General features: G+C 46.6%; 1 protein-coding gene across 1 annotated transcript in view; it reads right to left on the reverse strand.

Moving 5' to 3' along the window:
• OTOF (otoferlin) overlaps positions 1–17202 on the reverse strand; it is a 256471-nt gene that overhangs the window by 107370 nt on the left and 131899 nt on the right. Inside the window, exon 5 of the mRNA XM_040427092.1 lies at positions 1347–1564. Coding sequence (XP_040283026.1) covers positions 1347–1564 — 218 coding nt within the window. The remainder of the gene's footprint in view (positions 1–1346; positions 1565–17202) is intronic.

A 17202-nucleotide genomic window follows, 5' to 3' on the forward strand; every position in this document is an offset into this window, starting at 1 on the left:
TCTGTGGTGTTACATAGGACTGCAGGTGACATCTACTACATTATCTGTACTCAGAGCTATCACTGTGTTATCTGTGGTGTTACATAGGACTGCAGGTGATATCTACTACATTATCTATACTCAGAGAGTTATCACTGTGTTATCTGTGGTGTTACATAGGACTGCAGGTGACATCTACTACATTATCTGTACTCAGAGCTATCACTGTGTTATCTGTGGTGTTACATAGGACTGCAGGTGATATCTACTACATTATCTGTACTCAGAGCTATCACTGTGTTATCTGTGGTGTTACATAGGACTGCAGGTGATATCTACTACATTATCTATACTCAGAGAGTTATCACTGTGTTATCTGTGGTGTTACATAGGACTGCAAGTGATATCTACTACATTGACAGTTTGGGGGGGGGGGCGCAATACTTGGCTTGCCCCGGGTGATGGCAACCCATGCTAAGCCACTGCCTCCTCCACCATTCCTTGGACCTTTGTGAGTAGACCCAGCTCACTCAAACAGGCAGATGTGTCAAGAAGAACAGAATAGTGAAGAGGACAACCAGAAAGGAGATGGTCTCAATGCATATAAAATGAAAAACAAAGCAACTTTGCTTTAGATCTTAATTAAAAACATCCTATTATTTTGTGTTTATATAACCCATGCAATCCCATGCGTCTCCATGGTAACAGACCACAAACAAACCCTATGTAGTCTGATCCCGCAGTCATACTCAAAACTCCTTCTTCTCGCCTACCTACGAGATGTCTGTCTGAATAAAGTAGGGGACAGATGAAAGAGCGTAGGACTGCAGAATCAGACTACATAGGGTTTAACTGTTGCCTGTTACCATGCAGATACATAGGTTTGCACAGGGGCTGTATACACAAAATGATAGAATCTGTGTTTTAACTAAGACCTATTGGAACTTTGCTTCTTTTTTCATTATAGATGCAATGGGGTAATCAAGAAATCTAGATAGGATGGTGGACTTAGTCTTCAAAGAGGAGACGCCGTATTGTGTACTGGCAAACCAGTACCTTCAAACCCTGAACTATAGAAATGAAATGAGGAAGAGGACAACAGACAACAAGTTGGATGGAGACAATCACAAGATCGCTGTTCAGGAGCCAAGAGAACCTAGAGAAGTAGATGAGATGTCCTGTGAAGTCTTGAAGAAGCGTTGGCACCTGGTTAAGGAAGGAACGCTGCAGATTCACCAAGACCTCACCAAGATTGTTTAGCGTCTACTAAGGAAAGACTGTGACCCTTCAGGCATACGTTTATACAACAAGACACAAAAGACTCCAGAGTAACGATCTCTCTGATAGACCAGCCACTTGTACGTTACCTTCTGAAAGCCCTCTCTCCTGAGTGCAGGCTCTGGTGGGATCTCCCCGGGGACACGGCTGAGTTATGACTCAGTCCAGAAAGCAAGCTGTCCGTCTCCAGATGGAAGCTTCTATCCACTTCACTTCTTATGTTGGAATTGTCTAAAAATTCTCCGTCGTTCCAAGCCCCCACCGACCCGTCCATGGTCTGGTACCTGATCTCGATACTAACGCTGGTCTGAAACACATGAAGAAAATCTGGTGAGTGGAACATCATCTCATGGTGGGAATTTTTTTTTTAAAATACTGTCAAATTTTGAATCTGAATAGTTAATCATAGGGATCTTTAAACCTCGCCCCTTTTCTGCCAAGGAACGCTCCATTTTTGTATACCTATTAGCCTTAACTCCACCCCCGAGGTCTGGTTCTCAAGTCTGTCCCATGAAAATCTGAGCTTGATGACAACTAAGGGGAACACCCCCATACCTCCCCATTCACTGGACATTCGAAGCCCCACCTTCAATCCAGTAACGGGCACATTTGAGGTCCCGCCCTCTATGAGACGCACACATTTTTTGAGGACAAAAAGAATGACAAGACTGGGCAACAACTTTAACTATAAGCCTATATAGTAGTCACATGACTGGCGTAAACGCACGGAATATATACTGCTCGGAACAGACGCCATATTTGTGAAGCCCCATGTCACTTTTTCTAACATGGCGTGGCACGTGTGGTGACATTGGACACATTTTTCTGGGATTGGGTTCAAATCCTCACGCCAGAATATCGGGTAACATTTTTAGGGCGTATAAAAATTCCTGCTAAATTATTATAAGCAAAACACAGGATTGCATAAATATTCCCCCCCTCCTCCATGAAAATGTACGATGCTGCGTACACACCGTGGACCAGAGGTCATGTAACCTCAGAACTTGTGTTCGACATCTGCTTTCATACGTCCGTCTTTCTTCTTACTATCATTATGATGCCTAAGGGTGTGAATACTTATGCATTTCGAAATTTTCTGTAGTCTCACTTTAGAATGAGCCCCAGTGCTGGAGAATGATGAATATGTCAAGTCTCGGAGGGGAATTTTGTGTCTTTTTAGTTTTAGGTTTAAGATTTTTTGTATCTATAGCAACACAAAGGAGGTAATTACTGTCCAAAAATAATCCGTCCACTGATCAGAAAATACGAATTCTTTGCCAACACTTCCCATACCACTGTCCAATGGTCCAACAAACAGGTATCACACATGATCGGATTAGATACACAGCTCAGCAGACGGTATTAGACATGATAGGATTAGATACACAGCTCAGCAGACAGTATCACACAAGATAGGATTAGATACACGGCTCAACAGACAGTATCACACATGATAGGATTAGATACACAGCTCAGCAGGAAGTATCACACAGCATAGGATTAGATACACAGCTCAGCAGACAGTATCACACATGGTAGGATTAGATACACAGCTCAGCAGTCAGTATCACACAGGATAGGATTAGATACACAGCTCAGCAGACAGTATCACACATGATAGGATTAGATACACAACTCTGCATAAAGTATCATACAGGATAGGATTAGGTACACAGCTTAGCAGACAGTATCACACATAATAGGATTAGATACATAGCTCAGCAGACAGTATCACACAGGATAGGATTAGATACACAGCTCAGCAGACAGTATCACACAGGATAGGATTAGATACACAGCTCAGCAGGCAGTATCACACAGGATAGGATTAGATACACAGCTCAGCAGGCAGTATCACACATGATAGGATTAGATACACAGCTCAGCAGACAGTATCACACAGGATAGGATTAGATACACAGCTCAGCAGACAGTATCACACAGGATAGGATTAGATACACAGCTCAGCAGACAGTATCACACAGGATAGGATTAGATACACAGCTCAGCAGACAGTATCACACAGGATAGGATTAGATACACAGCTCAGCAGACAGTATCACACATGATAGGATTAGATACACAGCTCAGCAGACAGTATCACACAGGATAGTATTAGATACACAGCTCAGCAGACAGTATCACACAGGATAGGATTAGATACACAGCTCAGCAGACAGTATCACACATGATAGGATTAGATACACAGCTCAGCAGACAGTATCACACAGGATAGTATTAGATACACAGCTCAGCAGACAGTATCACACAGGATAGTATTAGATACACAGCTCAGAAGACAGTATTGCACATGATAGGATTAGATACACAACTCCACATATAGTATCATACAGGATAGGATTAGATACACAGCTCAGCAGACATTATCACACATGATAGGATTAGATACACAGCTCAGAAGACAGTATTGCACATGATAGGATTAGATACACAACTCCACATATAGTATCATACAGGATAGGATTAGATACACAGCTCAGCAGACATTATCACACATGATAGGATTAGATACACAGCTCAGAAGACAGTATTGCACATGATAGGATTAGATACACAACTCCACATATAGTATCATACAGGATAGAATTAGGTACACAGCTCAGCAGGCTGTATCACACATGATAGGATTAGATACACAGCTCAGCAGGCAGTATCACACATGATAGGATTAGATACACAGCTCAGCAGACAGTATCACACAGGATAGGATTAGATACACAGCTCAGCAGACAGTATCACACAGGATAGGATTAGATGCACAGCTCAGCAGACAGTATCACACATGATATGTTTAGATACAGAGCTCATCAGACAGTATCACACATGATAGGATTAGATACACAGCTCAGCAGGAAGTATCACACAGCATAGGATTAGATACACAGCTCAGCAGACAGTATCACACATGGTAGGATTAGATACACAGCTCAGCAGTCAGTATCACACAGGATAGGATTAGATACACAGCTCAGCAGACAGTATCACACATGATAGGATTAGATACACAACTCTGCATAAAGTATCATACAGGATAGGATTAGGTACACAGCTTAGCAGACAGTATCACACATAATAGGATTAGATACATAGCTCAGCAGACAGTATCACACAGGATAGGATTAGATACACAGCTCAGCAGACAGTATCACACAGGATAGGATTAGATACACAGCTCAGCAGGCAGTATCACACAGGATAGGATTAGATACACAGCTCAGCAGGCAGTATCACACATGATAGGATTAGATACACAGCTCAGCAGACAGTATCACACAGGATAGGATTAGATACACAGCTCAGCAGACAGTATCACACAGGATAGGATTAGATACACAGCTCAGCAGACAGTATCACACAGGATAGGATTAGATACACAGCTCAGCAGACAGTATCACACAGGATAGGATTAGATACACAGCTCAGCAGACAGTATCACACATGATAGGATTAGATACACAGCTCAGCAGACAGTATCACACAGGATAGTATTAGATACACAGCTCAGCAGACAGTATCACACAGGATAGGATTAGATACACAGCTCAGCAGACAGTATCACACATGATAGGATTAGATACACAGCTCAGCAGACAGTATCACACAGGATAGTATTAGATACACAGCTCAGCAGACAGTATCACACAGGATAGTATTAGATACACAGCTCAGAAGACAGTATTGCACATGATAGGATTAGATACACAACTCCACATATAGTATCATACAGGATAGGATTAGATACACAGCTCAGCAGACATTATCACACATGATAGGATTAGATACACAGCTCAGAAGACAGTATTGCACATGATAGGATTAGATACACAACTCCACATATAGTATCATACAGGATAGGATTAGATACACAGCTCAGCAGACATTATCACACATGATAGGATTAGATACACAGCTCAGAAGACAGTATTGCACATGATAGGATTAGATACACAACTCCACATATAGTATCATACAGGATAGAATTAGGTACACAGCTCAGCAGGCTGTATCACACATGATAGGATTAGATACACAGCTCAGCAGGCAGTATCACACATGATAGGATTAGATACACAGCTCAGCAGACAGTATCACACAGGATAGGATTAGATACACAGCTCAGCAGACAGTATCACACAGGATAGGATTAGATGCACAGCTCAGCAGACAGTATCACACATGATATGTTTAGATACAGAGCTCATCAGACAGTATCACACATGATAGGCTTAGATATATTGGCCTATTAACAGAATCCTGCACATTGTTTGTTACAATGTATCAGTCAGGGGCGTTGCTAGGCTAAAACAGTCGGGGCCTGGGCCCCTGATGTTTTGTCCCAGGCCTTGAATGTCCTGCCTGCCAGATAGATGCACCTGTAAGTCCTCAGGACAGCAATATAATTGAATCTAATTCACTGGAAGAGCTGAAGGACCTGTGATGACATCACACTTATGTCATCAGTGCTAAAGGCAGTGGTTGAGAAGGACCTGCGATAATGTCACCATCATGTGACCAGTGAAGGAGAGGACGGCGCTCAGCAGTGAACAGGAGAAGTCCTGGAGAAGAAGCTGTGGTGAGGTTTGCTACAGGAGGAGAGAATAACCTACATAAAGACGCTGAGTCCTCATAGCTCAAAGCACATAATAATCTTTATTGAATAAATGTACACAACATAATAAAAAGAGATGAATCACATCAATGTAAGGTGCGGTACTACCTGAGGGGGAATATGGGGGTAGGGTCTCAATGGAGGGTGGCTATAGAGAATAGTTACTAGACTGCAGGGTATGTAATGAATAGTAAATAGCACATAATACTATAAATCAATGACTGGTGCTAAACCATAAAGCAGCAGTAACTCATAAATAGCCCTCTACCCATAATACGTAATCACCTCGGGAGAAGTGCACACCCCTGTGAGATGGGGTAACAGATCTCCTTGTCTGAACACTGTGTAGATTAAATTAAATGATCTGGACTGACATTCTTCTGTTTGGCCACAAGATGCCGCTCTTTCCTAAACACAGCTACAGGCTGCTTATATTTCCATATTGTTACGCTGAGTGCTCCGGGTCTCCCACTCCTTCTTCTGTACCTGCCGTTGACAGTCTTGTACAGGATTTTTACTCCATCTGGAGAGAAACCCACGCTGCTCTCCTCAGGGCTTCCGCCCGTATGAAGGTTCAAGCTGACAAGAGACGCAGATCTCCACCGGAATTTTGCCCGGGTGACAAGGTGTGGCTCTCCTCTAGGTACATCCGATTTAGGGTCCCAAGTTACAAGTTGGGCCCTCGTTTCTTGGGACCCTATAAAATAAAGAGTCGTATCAATCAAGTTTCTTATCAGCTCCATCTTCCTCCCTCCCTCCGAATCCATAACTCCTTCCATGTCTCCCTTCTTAACCCTGCTGTCTTTAACCGTTTTTCTCCCAAGCTTGTTTCTCCCACCCCTGTCGCCGGTACCTCCGATATATTCTCTGTCAAGGAGATCTTGGTGACCAAGATCTCCCGGGGGAAAAGATTTTTTTTGATCGACTGGGAGGGCTGCGCTCCTGAGGAGAGGTCATGGGAGCCGGAGGAGAACATCCTGGACCGCAGTCTCATCCGCAAGTTCTTCGGTACCAAAAAGGGAGGGAGACCAAAGGGGGGGGGGTACTGTTACGCTGAGCGCTCCGGGTCCCCTGCTGGCCTCGGAGCGCTCACAGCGTATGCCCCCAGGCAGCACTCCAGCGTCTCGGCGTGTGCGTCCTCGCTCTCTAGGGTGCGCGCGCGCCGGGACTCTTAGATTCAAAGGACCAGTGCACCAGTGATTGGTGCCTGGTCCAAAGGGGTTATTAAGGGTTAAGGTTGTGAGAGGCAGTGCTGACTTAATTAGGCTGCACCTGTGCACTGCCCATTTATACCTTCTCCTCCCACAGCCTTCTGCCGGATCTTTGTGCCTTGTGCCTCAGAGAAAGCGTTCCCTACTATGTTAGTTTGCCTTACCTGTTGCCGTACCCGTTGCTACCGTCCACTCGCCTTTGAACCTTTGCCGCCTGCCCTGACCGCTGCTACGTCCGACTACGCTCTTACCTTTTCCCTGTATACCACGCCTTATCAGCTGCCAGAGAGGTCGAGTTGTTACTAGGGGACACGACCTGGTAGTTACCGCCGCGGCAAATCCATCCCGCTTTGCGGCGGGCTCTGGTGAAGACCAGTAACTGCTTAGAACCGGTCCTCTAGTACAACCCGCTCCATCGCCTCTCTGGTGCAGAGGATTCACTACCTGTCCTGCCGGTTCGTGACACATATTCATGAAATGTGGAGTTACACAGAGCCTGGAGAGGAAGAGAAAGGAAGCAGCCATCTTAGAGAGCTGAGACTGATGAACTGTGTCAGCAGAGAATCCGACGGCATCCAGGCGTGGGGGCATACCTCAGTGACCAGAGCAGCAGCTAAGTAAAGCGGATTGTGTCCAAGACCCTGATCCTGTCCAGAGGAACGAGGATTGCTTTCAGGAATGCTGATGAGAGCTGTTTTGGCAAAAGCTGGTGTTGGGGTTGTTATCCTCGTTCGTGACTTCGCTGTATCCTGGGGAGCTCACCCCGGTACACGGCTTACACCAAAGAGCGTGTTTCCGCAAAACCTTCATCTACGGGCACGGCCCTCCTAAATATAGGGCTCTCCAATCGAAACACCCCATCGAAATGATAAAGTGATTCCCTGCTGGTGTGTTGCAGCGTTGTGACGAAACCAACCTCGCCACTGGGTGGTGGAGAGGCCTGGCTGCCAGCCTCTTGCCCCAGAATTATGGGCCCTCTCATCAGCCATGCTTCCTTTGTTCACAAAGGACTTTTACTAACTTTTGAACCCATGGTCTAATTCGTGCCATTTTGGAATATGTTAAATGTCTATGTGTACTGTAAAGGGTGGGACATTGTATATTTGAGTAGTGATGTCTGTCCTATTGTCTCCACGTGTGTATTGGCGATTTCCCTTTGTCCTGAGAGATAATTGAATTACTCCTCGGTTGTCTCCAGGACAGAAGACACTGTGTATTCTCCTGCCTGTGATAATTACATCAACCCATTGTGTAAGGTAATTGTATCACAGGCAGAGGGGAGGATTTTGTGTGGGAGTGTCTGAGTGTATTGTACGTGTTTATTGGTTGTTTTTACAAAACCCTGTGAGTGGTAACCTTGTTGGAAAATGTGTATAAGTCAATGCTTGTGTGTTCAATAAAGAGTTCCTGTTTTACCCTTCATCATGTTGAGGCTGGTGTTTGGGTAACTGATCGACACTGGGGATTGCTATACGCTGAAGATTTGCTATACTCCCCTGGCTATACTATTAGCTCTTGTAAGAGCTGTTCCTGCTCTCTGGATTTAGGAGAGGTTTACCCACTGGAGCCTGGAGCCTTGTCGTAGGCCCAGGGTGGGTAGGAGACGATGAGACCTCAACCAAGCTTCGGCGGTTCATGGGGTCTGCAGCGCTTACGGTGTCAAGTGGAGTGCTTGAAGTCCTCGGGAAGCACTAGGAGCATCATTCAACAGAGGTACCCGGTCGGGGTGCCAGGAGATCCGTTACAAGCATCATAAAGTGCGCCCCAGTCCCCACCATTCCCGTGCGCCACCTGCGTCCAACCAGAAGTAAGCAGACAAAAGTCACGCGGTTCCTAGGACACAGTTGTGCGCCAGGAAGTAGCATGCCCGCGGGCATCATGCGCAACACTTGCAGGAATAGAAAACGGAAATACCGTGAAGATGTACATCACAACTATATCTATAAAGTGCCCGTGCATATATATGACAGTGTATATAAATAGTACATATATCGATATCACATCGACATGATCATACACAGATGATGGGTTGTTTTGATTGGTGAGCCCTATATTTAAGGAGAGCCACGCCCGTAGATAAAGGTTTTGCCAAAACGCGCGTTGGGGTGTGCGGTTCTCCCGAGGTGATTACGTATTATGGGTAGAGGGCTATTTATGAGATATTGCTGCTTTGTGGTTTAGCACTGGTTATTGATTTATAGTATTATGTGCTATTTACTATTCATTACATACCCTGCAGTCTAGTGACTATTCTTAATAGCCGCCCGACATTCAGACCCTACCCCCATATTCCTCCTCGGGTAGTACCGCACCTTACATTGATGTTATTAATCTCTTTTTATGTCGTGTATATTTATTTAATAAAGATTATTATGTGTTTGGAGCGTCTTTATGTAGGTTCTTCTGTTCATCCAGCTCGTTATTGAGGTTTTTTTTGTGTTTAGATATATTTTTCCCTTATTTTAGGGTGTGATTAGTGATGAGGGAAGCGAGTTTCGAAAGATTCATCCAAAGTCACTTCATTCAAAACTTCTAAATAATACTGTACGGCAGGGTTGCTTTTTTCCTGTGTCCGTGATTTTTTTGGAGGCTGGTGATACTTGACTAGATTATTTTGGTGGTGATTATTATCATTTTACAGCTCCCAGTAAATGCTGGTAATGAGTTCTCAACAGTATATTGAGCTGTAGACGTGTAACACACAAAAAAAACTAAATGCAATCTTCTCATCGCCATTGCCAATCTTCGGTGCACGGATCCTTAGGAGAAGCAAAACCACTGTCGAAACAAAGTAGCGGGTCCGGCACTCGGGTCTTGAATAAAACCATAATTTTTTTGGATTCAAATATTTTTTTCAAAAGTTCAAAAAAGGGCACACGCAGGACATCTCCCCGCACCAGTCAACGTGTTTCGGACTGTACTCAGTCCTTATTCATGACATAAAACCAACGTGTAGCAATTATAATCTTTATCATTCATTATGGTTTTTCAATTTGTTGGCTGTCCATAATTTTGGGTTAAGTTGTCCAAAAAAAAGAACATTTCTGGTTGGCAACCCTGCGGATCTCCGTACAGTATGAGAATGTATGGGCTCCGATGAGCCGAAGTCAGTTATTCACGAAGGCCCGCGTGACTTGGTTGAATAACTTTGGTGGTACTTGAAACCGAACTCGGCTTTGGTTCCGAGGTGCTAGTCAGAACCGAAGCCAAGTTTGGTTTCAAGTTTTAAAGTGGTTTTCCTCTTTAAAAATCAACAACCAAAGTTATTCAATGCACAAGTCACGCACAACTTCACGAATACCTGACTTCTGCTCATCTGAGCCCATACATTCTCATACTGTACGGAGACGGATCTCCCTACAGGATTATTCCAAAGTTTTGAACGACGCGACTTCGGGTGAAGGATGAAGCATCAGAAGTTCGCTTCGCTCAACACTAGTGCTGATTTCTTATCATGTTTAGTAACCGTCATGTAACAACTACATGAGGAGAGGTAAGTGACGGGAGAGGCAGAGCAATGCTGGGAGTTGTGGTTATTTAACTGGCGCTGCGTTAGGGCTGAAGGGACGGATGTTATTTACATGGGACTGAATGTTGAGCGGGTGATGTTATTTACATGGGACTGCATGTTGGAGGTGGCTGTAGGAGGGAGTGGTGTTATTTACATGGGGCTGCATGTTGGAGGTGGCTGGGGCAGAGAGGTGTTATTTACATGGGACTGTATGGGACTGCATTATTAATACTGGAGGGCTCTGCTGTACTTATGTCAGTATAAAGGAGGAGACTTAAGAGAGATGGGGGGGTCACAATGTGATTAGAGGTTTTTCCTAAACCTAGAAAACCCCTTGAAGGATATATTCTTCACATGTATCGGTTTTATTGCATATTTCAGCTCATCAGGCGATAGGTGTGGACATGTCTTCAAACACTAGGACTGCAGAGAACACATCATCCAGATTCTCAGAGAAAACTAATTAGTTAAACAGAATTCATTTTTCAAAGTTTATACAATAGAAGAAAAGACGATCCGAGGGAAATATCCTCAACCACCGTGGGAAAAGAACCGGAGGCATTTATTCTAGGTTACCATAGTAACAGGAAATGATAACTGATAGAACTTTACACTACATCTCTTCCACAAGCCTTCTGGAAATCCAATGAAGATTGTAGAAGTGGGTTCACAAAACAGATCTCTAGATGTCACCACTGGCAGAAGACGATGGACAGCAAAGAAAGACATGAGAGGATCCTAGACTAGATGACATTCACCTGACATCTGATGAGCGGAGTTATCACCTTCTGGACATAATACAAGAAGACCCAACGCATTGGAGAGGAAACGTAAGGTGCAAAGATATGAAATAAAAAGAGAAAGAGGATGGCCACCACCAAAACAGATGAAGACTAGAGTTGAGCGGACACCTGGATGTTCGGGTTTGACGAGTTCGGCCGAACTTGAAAAAAAAGTTTGGGTTCGGGACCCGAACTTAACCCGAACTTGACCCCGAACCTGAACCCTATTGAAGTCAATGGGGACCCGAACTTTTGGGCACTAAAATGGCTCTAAAATAGTCCAGGAAAGGGCAAGAGGGCTGCAAAAGGCATCAAAATGTGCTTAAGAGCATGACAACTGTTCTGCAAACAAATGTGGATAGGGAAATGACTTAAAATAACATTAAATACAGAAAAATTTAAAATAACAATCTGGATCTAGGAGTAGGAGGTTGAGGAGGCGGTGGATGGGTGGATGTGGCGGTGAAGGTTGACGTGGCGGTCTAGGTGGAAGCGGCGGTGAAGGAGGAATAGGTAGCCAAGATTTGTGTTATTTTTTATTTTTAAATTGGGGTATCCCCCAAAATATTGGGACATATAAGAAAATAAAACAAAGAATAAGTGCACTTGAGTACAAGAATGGATGGTTGAGGCTGGAATAAATGTCTATTCTGCACAAGGTACGGACAAGTCCTGTGGGATCCATGCCTGGTTCATTTTAATAAACGTAAGCTTGTCCACATTGGCTGCGGCCTGTGATAATGCTCTCTGCCGTGCTAAACACACGTTCACACTATACACTGGCTGCAGGGCAGGTCAGCACCTCCAAGGCTGACAAAGCTTTTCCACATTTGGGCCATGCTAACCCTGCCTTCTCAGGTGCTGGCGGTGCCCCAGCTGCGTTGGCGACCTCTTCCTCCTCCTCTGCCTTCGCCTTGTGCTTCCACTGTGCCCCCGCTGTCAGGTGGGAATGCTATCAGCAGCGTGCGCATCTTCCGATCAGTAACAGATGTTTTCACTAAATTTAGTTCCCTGTCAGCAATGCAGAGCAGGGGTTCATTCACGGCAAAAGGGGGTTCATGTCACCCAGCAATAGAACAGAGGATTTTGAGAGATTTAGGCCCCTGTCAACCAGGCACAGCAGGGGTTTGTATACGCTAAAAGTGGTAAAATGTCACCCGACAATTGAAAATAAGAATTTTTTCAATTTAGGGCACTAAATTTTTTGCATTAAAATGGCTCTGAAATAGTCCTTAAAATGGCTAGAGGGATGTAAAAGGCAGTAAAATGTGCTTAAGAGCATGGCAACTGCTCTGCAAACAAATGTGGATAAGGAAACAACTTAAAATAAAATAAAATAACTAAAAATTACTAATTATTAACCTGCAACTCAGAGAAGGAGGTGGATATGGAGTCGGAGGTTGAGGAGGCGGTGAATGTGGTGTTGTAGGTGGAGGCAGCAATAGAGAAGGAGGAGGAGGAGGTAGCCAACAATGTTTTTTTATTTATTTTTTATTGGGATAGGTAGCCCCCAAAATATTGGGACAAATAAAAAATAAAGAAAACAAAGAATCATTGCACTTGACTTGAATACAAGAATGTATGTTTGATGGTGGTATAAATGTCTATTCTGCACAAGGTTCAGACAAGTCTTGTGGGATCCAGGCCTGGTTCATTTTAATGAACGTGAGCTTGTCCACGTTGGCTGTGGACAGGCGGCTGCGTCTGTCTGTAATGACGCCTCCTGCCATGCTAAATACACGTTCAGATAGTACACTGGCTGCAGGGCAGGCCAGCACCTCCAAGGCATACAGGGCAAGCTCAGGCCATGTGGACAATTTGGAGACCCAGAAGTTGAATGGGGCAGAACCATCAGTCAGTACGTGTAGTCGTGTGCACAGGTACTGTTCCACCATGTTGTTCATATGCTGCCTCCTGCTAACACGCTCCATATCTATCACGGTCGGCGTGACTATCACATACGTGACGCAGAGGGAGGGAACAAGGAAGGCCCTGCCCAAGTGAGAGGGAAGGTGGTGACCCCTGACTCACCTAGCGGCTGGCACCTGGCTGCCCTGACGTCCCTAGACGGGTTCCTCACCCGTACGCCGATCACGTGCCTAAAGCCCTGGCTTTCCCTAAGCTGAGCCCTAGATAGTGAACAGGGCGGTGGGAACACTAGTCCGCACCACTAGCTCTAAAGGAAAACACCAAGGGAAGGACAGACAATACAAACTCAACATATAATCCCAGGTGGGCGACAACAGGAGACAACAAGAAGCCCAACAGGGATCCGGAGGGTAGCACTCTGGAACGACAACCAGGATTAACCACTCCAGTGGGTCAGTATAGATGTCCAGGCAGGAAGCTCTATAACTGGCAACTAGAGAAGTGTGAGGGGAGAATATAAGGAGGTTGGGAGTGGCAGACAAGAAACAGCTGAGGAGGAGAAGCTACGGATCCCTGATTGAGACAAAAAGGATAGCAAGGCAAACACAGAAAACAATCACTAAGAAACAACGTGATCTTTAGATATAGAGCGCGCAGCCACCCGCTGCGACCTCCTGACCCCGGGTATAACGGAGTCAGACGTGGCTCTTGATACCCTCGTGACAATATCAGCAGTAAGGGCCGGTTGTTGCGGCGAGGTAACAAAGCTTTTCCACATCTCTGCCATGCTAACCCTGCCTTCTGAGGTGCTGGCGCTGACACAGCTGCGTTGGCGACCTCTTCCTCCTCCTCTGCCTTCGCCTTGTGCTTCCACTTGTCCCCCGGCGTCAGTCGGGAATGCTCTCAGGAGCGCGTCTACCAATGTGCGCTTGTACTCGCGCATCTTCCGATCACGCTCCAGTGAGGGAATTAAGGACGGCACATTGTCTTTGTACCGGGGATCCAGCAGGGTGGCCACCCAGTAGTTCGCACACGTTAAAATGTGGGCAACTCTGCAGTCGTTGTGCAGGCACTGCAGCATGTAGTCGCTCATGTGTGCCAGGCTGCCCAGAGGTAAGGACAAGCTGTCCTCTGTGGGAGTCGTATCGTCTGCGTCCTCCGTATCCCCCCAGCCACACACCAGTGATGGGCCCGAGCTGCGTTGGATGCCACCCCGCTGTGAACATGCTTCATCCCCATCCTCCTCCTCATCCTCTTCATCCTCCTCCTCCTCGTCCTCCAGTAGTGGGCCCTGGCTGGCCGAATTTGTACCTGGCCTCTGCTGCAAAAATCCTCTTTCTGAGCCACTTCTAAAAGACTGACCTGAAAGTGTTAGAGATGACCCCTCTTCCTCCTCCTCCTCCTGGGCCACCTCCTCTTCCATCATCACCCTAAGTGTTTTCTCAAGGAGACATAGAAGTGGTATTGTAACGTTGATAACGGCTTCATCGCCACTGGCCATGTTGGTGGAGTACTCGAAACAGCGCACCATGGCACACAGGTCTCGCATGGAGGCTAAGTCATTGGTGGTGAAGTGGTGCTGTTCCGCAGAGCGACTGACCCGTGCGTGCTGCAGCTGAAACTCCACTATGGCCTGCTGCTGCTCGCACAGTCTGTCCAGCATGTCCAAGGTGGAGTTCCACCTGGTGGGCACGTCGCATATGAGGCGGTGAGCGGGAAGGCCGAAGTTACGCTGTAGAGCAGACAGCCGAGCGGTGGCAGGATGAGAACGCCGGAAGCGCGCACAGGCGGTCCGCACTTTATGCAGCAGCTCTGACATGTCGGGGTAGTTGTGAATGAACTTCTGCACCATCAAATTCAGCACATGCGCCAGGCAAGGGATGTGCGTCAAACCGGCTAGTCCCAGAGCTGCAACGAGATTTCGCCCATTATCGCACACCACCAGGCCGGGCTTGAGGCTGACTGGCACAAACCACTCATCGGTCTGTTGTTCTATACCCCACCACAACTCCTGTGCGGTGTGGGGCCTGTCCCCCAAACACATCAGTTTCAGAACGGCCTGCTGACGTTTACCCCTGGCTGTGCTGAAATGGTGGTGAAGGTGTGTAGCTGACTGGATGAGCAGGTGGAAGAAGAGGAGGAGGAAGCCTAGTAGGAAGAGGAGGCAACAGGAGGCAAAGAATGTTGCCCTGCCATCCTTGGCGGCGGAAGGATGTGCGCCAAACAGCTCTCCGCCTGGGGCCCAGCCGCCACTACATTTACCCAGTGTGCAGTTAGGGAGATATAGCGTCCCTGGCCGTGCTTATTGGTCCACGTATCTGTGGTTAGGTGGACCTTGCCACAGATGGCGTTGCGCAGTGCACACTTGATTTTATCCGATACTTGGTTGTGCAGGGAAGGCACGGCTCTCCTGGAGAAGTAGTGGCGGCTGGGAACGACGTACTGTGGGACAGCAAGCGACATGAGCTGTTTGAAGCTGTCCGTCTCCACCAGCCTGAATGACAGCATTTCAAAGGCCAGTAGTTTAGAAATGCTGGCATTCAGGGCCAGAAATCGAGGGTGGCTAGGTGGGAATTTACGCTTTCTCTCAAATGTTTGTGAGATGGAGAGCTGAACGCTGCCGTGTGACATGGTTGAGATGCTTGGTACATCCTCTGTTTGCTGGGCGGCAGGTGCCAACGTTCCTCCAGAGGCGGAGGAAGAGGCCGAGGCAGCAGCAGAAGAGGGAGCAGGAGGGGCCTGAGACAATTCTTGGTTTTGAAGGTGCTTACTCCACTGCAGCCCGTGTCTCGCATGCAGGTGCCTGGTCATCCAGGTTGTGCTAAGGTTCAGAACGTTAATGCCTCGCTTCAGGCTCTGATGGCACAGCGTGCAAACCACTCGGGTCTTGTCGTCAGCACATTGTGTGAAGAAGTGCAATGTCAGCGAACTCCTTGAAGCTGCCTTTGGTGTGCTCGGTCCCAGATGGCGGTGGCCAGTAGCAGGCGAACTGTTTTGGCGACGGCTGCTCTGCTTTTGCACCCTGCTCCCGCTTTTGCTACACTGTTGGCTCGGTCTCACCACTGCCTCTTCCTCCGAACTCTGAAAGTCAGTGGCATGACCTTCATTCCATGTGGGATCTAGGACCTCATCGTCCCCTGCATCGTCTTCCACCCAGTCTTCCTCCCTGACCTCCTGTTGAGTCTGCACACTGCAGAAAGACGCAGCAGTTGGTACCTGTGTTTCGTCATCATCAGAGACATGCTGAGGTGGTATTCCCATGTCCTCATCATCAGGAAACATAAGTGGTTGTGCGTCAGTGCATTCTATGTCTTCCACCCCTGGGGAAGGGCTAGGTAGATGCCCTTGAGAAACCCTGCCAGCAGAGTCTTCAAACAGCATAAGAGACTGCTGCATGACTTGAGGCTCAGACAGGTTCCCCGATATGCACGGGGGTGATGTGACAGACTGATGGGCATGGGTTTCAGGCGCCACCTGTGCGCTTTCTGCAGAAGACTCGGTGGGAGATAATGTGAACGTGCTGGATCCACTGTCGGACACCCAATTGACTAGCACCTGTACTTGTTCAGGCCTTACCATCCTTAGAACGGCACTAGGCCCGACCAAATATCGCTGTAGATTCTGGCGGCTACTGGGACCTGAGGTAGTAGGTTCAGTAGGACGTGTAGCTGTGGCAGAACGGCCACGTCCTCTCCCTGCACCAGAGGCTCCACCAACACCACCACCATGACCGCGTCCCTTATTAGATGTTTGCCTCATAGTTAGCGTTTACAAAGCAAAGTAAAAAGTGGATAAGTCTGTTAAAAATAATTTACCGCCCAAAAAAAAACTGATGTAGGGTATTGCACTCTATACAGGGAGTGCAGAATTATTAGGCAAGTTGTATTTTTGAGGATTAATTTTATTATTGAACAACAACCATGTTCTCAATGAACCCAAAAA

This window comes from Bufo bufo, chromosome 4 (genome assembly GCF_905171765.1).
Source record: "Bufo bufo chromosome 4, aBufBuf1.1, whole genome shotgun sequence".
NCBI lineage: Eukaryota > Metazoa > Chordata > Amphibia > Anura > Bufonidae > Bufo > Bufo bufo.